Below are 7,260 nucleotides of genomic sequence, written 5' to 3'. Positions count from 1 at the left end.
AATTTCTTTTTAAATAATTCAAAATTGAAAAGATTTTTGATGATGAAGAATTATAATTTTCAGTTTGCATTGGAAAACACCATAAAATCAATCGACATAAATTAAGGCATCTCTGGTAGTGTAAACATTTCAAGAGACAGTGAAAGCTTGAAGCTGCTGTAACCAGACAAGTAAAACGAACAGAAATATAACATGACTAGCTTACAGATTCACAATTGTGCACAATAAACACATTACAAACTTTCTTAATTTTGAACAAAAATATATCAACTTATGTATCTTAATGTACGGTAATATAACTTCTTTTTCACCAAAGCTCGTTCAAATAGAATCTCAAATTTATACATTGCAGCATATGAACACATACAGTGTGTAATGTACTCGTATATATACGTGTAAATTAGCTACAGTCAGCCAAATAATCCAAGTCATTTTACCACAAGACAATGTTTAACAAAAAACATATACAATTACATTGTATTTTGGGCTTATATTTTGTGTATGTATACATGTATATAATATAAAGGTACCCAGTAAGTTTGAATGATCTTTGTCATGAGGTCAGCTGTAATATTGCACAGATTTTGACAGAATCCATTACAAAGATTGGAGACAACCAATAAAACTTTCAACATTTTTCCAGCTCAAATCATACATAAACATACAAAAGTAATGCCTCACCAATAAATTAAAATAAATATATACTGTATATCAAAGAAAAATGTTTAAAGTAATGTAGAATTGCCAGCACCCTTTTAATGTTGTGTTAAAATCCCAAGTGGAATTTGACAATAAGTGGGAACTTAGACGCAGAACTTGTTTAGCAAAGCATCAAGCACAAAGGTTCTGGGCAACTGAAATAGTTCATGTACAGTAAACACAATTAAGTTATAGAAAATGAACATCATCATATTCCCTTCCAATCATTCATTCTGTTGCACTATATTTTTTGTAAGGAGACAGACTGAAAAAATAACCTTAAAAATCACCTGTATTCTATGGAAAACAACAAATACAATAATACTAGCATATGTTAAACATAGTCACAGCTGTTTTCGTTAGCAAATTTTGCAAATTTGGCACAAAACACACGACAAATAAGCTTGAAACAAAAATGCATTTAATAATTTACCGACAGTCTGAAAATGGGAAAGAACATGGGTTTACCATCTTTCATTGAGAGAGCTACATTGAAATCCATTCTTTCTCACCTAAAATAAATCAAGGGCTTTAGAAGCATATAGCCTATTTGCTATGATAAAGGTTTCAAAAATATTTTGCTATAGAATACAGAAATATACAGAGAGATAACTACCAGTAGATGTGTTAACTAATTTCTACATGAGAGCAAAGTGTGCATTTTATCTAACTAGATATATTTCGTTTATAATTCAATGAAATGGTTACAGATTTTTTTCTATGGGTGGTTATCTATAATTTTAAATACACTCATTGTGCAATTGGAACTATACATAAAATTGCTGTGCATAAACACCTTCTCAGGTGTTCCATACAAAATGAACAGAGCTTAATGAAACTGTCCTGACATTTTGACAATAATTAATATATATAGTACAACAGTTTTTTGTGAAAGAAAACAGCATAATACTTTGCTGAGTGTAGTTTATAAATACAAAAATGTAAGATATATCATCAGATAAAGAACTTTTTATAAATGGAATGGACATCAATTATTAAATCCTCTTTGCATACTTTGCAGCATAAATACATTTGTAAATTTTTTAATATAACAACCTGTTGGATAAAAATCAAATGTAATGCATGTGTATTTTGTTTCACAGCTTCTTAGAAACTTAATTTATTTGCTATAAATACCACAATACATCTGTAAATATATGCCATTCTTATTTAGTATTTGGAATGTACAAACCCATGACAAACTTTCTCATAATAATGAGCAAAAGTGATAGTGGTGTCTATTTAAACATGTTTACTGGTAGACTGTCCCATCACAGCCAAAACCCCCACCCCCACCCCCGTCCCTACTTGGTCCAGAAAAATATACAACACTCCATCATATCTCATCTACATAACCCTTGTCTATATCTTCCTCCTTGACGTTGCTTTCGTCCAGCGATTCGTTGGAAGTGAATTCACACTCTGCCTGTATATCCTGGAGATCTAGCCGTGGCAGTGTCATCTGTTCAGGGTACAGCCAGGGTTTGTGTCCGGGGTTGTGTGAGGACTTCCAGGTACTGTAATTCTGGCAGGCTTTGTATATCCGAGAGATGACCTGCAGAGCACAAGTCAATATCACACAATAAACTATTAATGTTTCTTACTACTTTTTCATACTTAATACCATAGAGTATACAGTAACACTGCTACTTTATACAGTCAAACATGGCTATAGGGAACCACCAGAGATGATGTTGATTTGATATAACTATAATTATTTATGTTCAATAAGTATATATCACAATTTTTCGATTAAGGAAATGAAACTGACTTTGCAGTAATTATGAATCTGCTTGCATGCTGCAACCAAGTTTTAATTTACAACTTATAGAAGTATAAAGGAAACCCGGTCGACCCAAGAACACCTGGAGAAGGACCGTGGAAAAAGAAATGAAGGAACACAAAGGACTATATATGATATGGGCCTAAAATGGCCCCCTTAAATGAACATCATCATTTTACTGTAATTCTTTGTTTTCTTTATACAGATATATATGTGATATTTTTACACTATGCTCATTTTGATTCAAGTGCCCACAATTTAGAAAACTGATATCATAAAGACAACCTTTTCCCGCCATTTTTGCAATTTTAGCATAAAACGGCTTGTTTTCGAGCAGTTTTCCTTTCAGGAAACATAAAGCGCATGCTTGAACAAACAAAAAAATTTAATCAGAGATGTAACTACCCAAGACTAATAACTGACAAAAAATTTTTCCTTGTTCAAGCATGCACTCTATATTTCCCATTTGTTAAAAGATGGGGAAAATGTCAATTTTCAAATTGACTGATTTTGATTGAATTATAGAAATAGCGTCACTTCTGACGTCATATACTGCAAGTGAGTGCAAATAAATCAAACAAATAGGCGAAAAATATATTTTATATCAACTCTTCTAAAAATTAACATAATATTTTATAGTTCCCGAAACACTTTAAAAAATGGCGAATTATGGGGGCCAAATTCAACTCATATCATATATAGTTCTTTACGTGGGGAGAACTGGAGAAGGTGGCTCAAGACAGAGACAAGTGGAGGAGTCTAGTTCTTGCCCTATGTGCTCCCAGGCATAGCAAGGACTAGGTAGGTAGGTAGGGTATAAAAGTATAATATGAAATTAATAATCAATGACATTGTTTAAAACAGTTCATATAAAATGTTCCCCTGACCTGTGATTAAGCATATTTATGACTGAGTACAATATTCTTTTATTACTTTTTTCAGCAAGTTAAATAATAAAAGTTTTCAGTACTTACTTTAGGTGCTAAATATTGTGTAGCTTTGTTCACAACCCATGCTGGAAGTTTTCCTTTAAAAAATAAAGGTACCATCAATGCAATTACATGTAGTATAAAACAGATTTACTATCAGCTTGATCGATATGTATCAGCCTTTAAAAGGAAGTATATAACATAAAATTACTTATGTTTAATATATAAATTATTTGATTTCATAAATTTTTCAAAATAATTTTGTATTTATGAAGATCATAGAGGAAGTTGATTAAAAAAAGTCTGTAATTACCGTAAGTATGCAACATGAATGAATATGTTTGGAATAAATCTACATGAATAAGAATAAATATTCAGGATCTCTGAATAAATGATTACTGATACTTATATAATCGGTCAGCCTATCCCTAATATGGTTCATTCACCTGTTGTACATTGTATTTTTTTATGTGAACAGTAGTAATTGGCTGATGGAGTGTAAATTTACCTCGAGGATCTGACTGCGAGACATACGTAAATTGACATTTATGTGGTCCCTGCTCCCGTATAAGATAACCTGTAACGTACGATATACCTCGTACGTATCCCTTCCGAATTGGCATGCTCTGTCAAAAATCAAATCTTTCTGTAATTTCTTTCATTTTCAAAGTAACTCATGTCATTTTAATAAGTAAATGAAAATTCTCAGCATTATCTGCATATATAACTGTAATGTTGCTTTTTTTTTTATCAACAAACTATTTATAAATTAGAAATCATGAGTTGCTTCTAATAGGTTCTTTCTGTTGTTTACCTTGTGGTTAACAGAATGGTTCACAATACATTTTTCTGCACCTAAATCTAGCCATGATCGCTGTGTGACAAAGTCTCGATTCTTTAAAGGAGGGGGGCACTTCACTGTGAAAAATAATATCTTATTAATTCCGACAAAGAAACTCAATTCTGAATGTACATGTATCATTAAATTTGGCAAATTCTATGGTGCATTATTTAATACAGGTTATCAAAATAGAACAAACTCTTGTAACAAAATATATATAAATTGTAGTTGAATTAGGTATGAAATTTAGCATCATTCATTCCTTTTATAATACACAAACAAAAATATCTTTACAGCAATCTTAGTGTAATGTATCAATTATGCATAACAGTGACCTAAGTAGAGGCTCAGTAACACCTCATCGAACAATGCCTCTGAATGTTGGCAAATGGCAAATTTTTCAATCTGTTCATCTCTTTTAGAATTTCTTGTCCCTTTCTTATTTGACCAATACATATCTGGGGAGGGAATAAACTGTTTTATTTGACCAATAGTATCTAGAGAGGGAATAACAGTTTTATTTGCCAAACAGATTTTAGCATGTTTATTTCTCATAAGGGACGGTACCATGTAAGCAAATGTTTCATTGGATTTTTTAAGTGTTTCCAAATAATTTTTCATTGCTCAAACAGTGAGATCTGTGGTTGACCATTCATTCTATGTTTCCAGTAATTTTTTGCCTTGTTTATGTCAAAGAACACCAGGGTCGACTTTCATCAATTAACCATGGAATTGTGTTTGGTATTGTCCTTTTTTTGGTATGATGTCCATAAGTATTATCTGGTAAGATGTGACTGGAGCATTAAACTTACTTGCATAGTATCCAATGTCATTGTTTGGATTTATGTCACAGATTTCATACCCCTCCACCATTGTGTGGTCCCATGTCTTTCTGTAGTCTGGATCATGAAGTACATCATACAGTACCTCTGGTTTAATATCTTTAAAGACTGTTCTGACCTTAAATGAAATTATGACAAAAAATAACAATGATGCACTTTTTCCTCAGAAAAGTGTAAACCCAAATGAATGAAATTTGACTCCTGTTTGGTAAGTAAAATAGGGGTACTATAAAGGCAATAGACAACAAAATGGTAGCAAAACTACCAAACAGTGGGTTAGCTGTTCCCAAAATAAATAACAGCAGTGCTGTTTTCATACCCTGTTATATAAAGAACAAAATATTTTGACATTCTTCTTACATTATAAATATCACTATGGTATAGTTTATTATTTTGTACTGAGTCTAAATTATGCAAAAAAAAAGTATAAAGAAAACCTTATTTGATAGAAAACAATGGCCTATTTGTTTCTCATTAGAACACAAGATTACCATTGAAAAACATCCAACATTTATAAATCTTATTAAATATAAAAATTTGTTCAAAACCATCATAGTGTATGAAATGACAAATGAAATATTTACTTTGACAGAAGATTAAAATGCTTACTTTGACCATCTGAAATTCAGATAATTCGTTGATTTTTGTCCACACTGTTGTGTTGTTTTTGTTGTACTCCTGCTTCCACCCATTTGTGTCGTCACACAAACTTTTCAGTCTGTTAAAATCAGCATCTTCTGCCACCCTCACTTCCCCAACATCCATCGCGACTCAGCCGACTTGTGTCTGTCTGGTGACTTGTCAAAATTTATCGTAAACAAGTTTCACTTTAGCCTACATCCGGTTTTACGACAACCAATCTCTCGAACATTACTAGAACAATAAGTAGCAATATTTGCAATTTTTTTATTATTTTGTACCATTTTACATACTGAATATACGTTAGAGTATAATATTTTAAAGCCATAAAAAAAGAGTAATGTCGTGATGCATCACCAAAAAAAAAAATAAATAATCGGCGCGGATCTACCTGCCTTGGGCAGGTTGAGTGGTGAAAGAGTGTCTTTCTGGATGAGAGAATCTATATTGATTAGTTAGGGAGTGCTATTGCTGATAAACTTTTCTTAATCCAGAGCTTGTTAAATTTACAAAAATGAGGTAGGCGCCTAATCACAATTTCACTACGATGAATTAGGTTTAACGGTTGTAAATTAACCATTATGACGTCATAATTGATTTGATGAATCTTTTCATTATTATGTAGAAAATAAAACAATATTTTGACATTCTATATTTAATCACGGGAAAAGTAATCCCGGTACCTATATTCAATTTGACATCATTTTAAAGAGGAGGTCAAGAGCTTGTTTTATTCCGTTTTTGGAGAGACTGTAGGCATTCTAGATATATTTCATTGGTCAAAAATGGACAAAACCCCGAGATTTGTTATTTTTATCCTTCATATTTCGTAGAAAATGGTCTTTTAAAACATGATTTTTCATTGTGTTTACCAAATATTTAAGCCCCGGTACACCCTATAAAACAAAGATATTGTTATGAAGCATCATTAAAAGAATTTATATCTTGAATTTCAGAAACCTGTAGGCACCTTTCATTTACTAGATCTTGACCTTAATTAAAAATTATAGTTTATATAATAAATATGGTTTCAAGAGTGTGAAACTATGATTAACAATGTAAATAATAGTTTACAGATGTGAATCTATATTCATCATCAAAATCTCCATCGTCGGAACCCACGGGTTTTTTATCCGTTACATAGAAAACCCGTGGGTTCCGATGATGCAAAATCTATCCTTAACGTTATTTGCAGACCGATAGACTCAGATTGTCATTTGTTAACTATAATCGTTCACTATAGGTTACGGTCCGTAAACTATAGTTACCAGTCGATTAAGGCTAATTGAATTTATCAAGTCAATCAACAACATGAATTGTAACACAGGTACATGTGAACTCTACTCCCCCCCCCCTTCCCTTTTTTTTTCCTGGAATTTTTTTTCTTATTTCTAAAATCTTAATATCCTATTAGAAAACTACCAACTAGTATCTGAGTCAAATTCCTGCAGGGAATACTTTTCTCCTATAGGAAATATTTATAATTCTTGTAGGATTTTTTAAATCCTGTAGGATTTTCAATATTTC

The 7,260-nt window shown here is 31.9% G+C and overlaps 1 protein-coding gene across 1 annotated transcript; it reads right to left on the bottom strand.

Moving 5' to 3' along the window:
* Nucleotides 1-1,902: 1,902 nt before the first annotated feature.
* LOC105321558 (START domain-containing protein 10) lies at nucleotides 1,903-5,918 on the bottom strand. Its single transcript, XM_011419884.4, has 6 exons — nucleotides 5,704-5,918; nucleotides 5,065-5,212; nucleotides 4,226-4,329; nucleotides 3,920-4,037; nucleotides 3,457-3,509; nucleotides 1,903-2,254 (listed from the first exon to the last, which is right to left on the bottom strand). Exons 1-6 carry the CDS (start codon nucleotides 5,857-5,859, stop codon nucleotides 2,036-2,038), a joined length of 798 nt encoding a protein of 265 aa, XP_011418186.3. The 5' UTR covers nucleotides 5,860-5,918; the 3' UTR covers nucleotides 1,903-2,035.
* Nucleotides 5,919-7,260: the final 1,342 nt, after the last annotated feature.

The sequence above is a fragment of the Magallana gigas genome, chromosome 2, assembly GCF_963853765.1.
Source record: "Magallana gigas chromosome 2, xbMagGiga1.1, whole genome shotgun sequence".
NCBI classification, from domain to species: Eukaryota; Metazoa; Mollusca; class Bivalvia; order Ostreida; family Ostreidae; genus Magallana; species Magallana gigas.
Note: the sequence above shows the minus strand (reverse complement) of the source record. Positions and strands in the feature narration are given on the sequence as shown.

Bases quoted from the DNA above. Each gene is read 5' to 3' on its own strand.
- LOC105321558 (XM_011419884.4), bottom strand. From the start codon at position 5,859: ATGGATGTTGGGGAAGTGAGGGTGGCAGAAGATGCTGATTTTAACAGA. The intron at 4,330-5,064 runs GTAAGTTTAATG...TATTTTTCACAG, and splicing joins TGACATTGGATACTATGCAA to TGAAGTGCCCCCCTCCTTTA. The intron at 4,038-4,225 runs GTAAACAACAGA...GATTTTTGACAG, and splicing joins ACCATTCTGTTAACCACAAG to AGCATGCCAATTCGGAAGGG.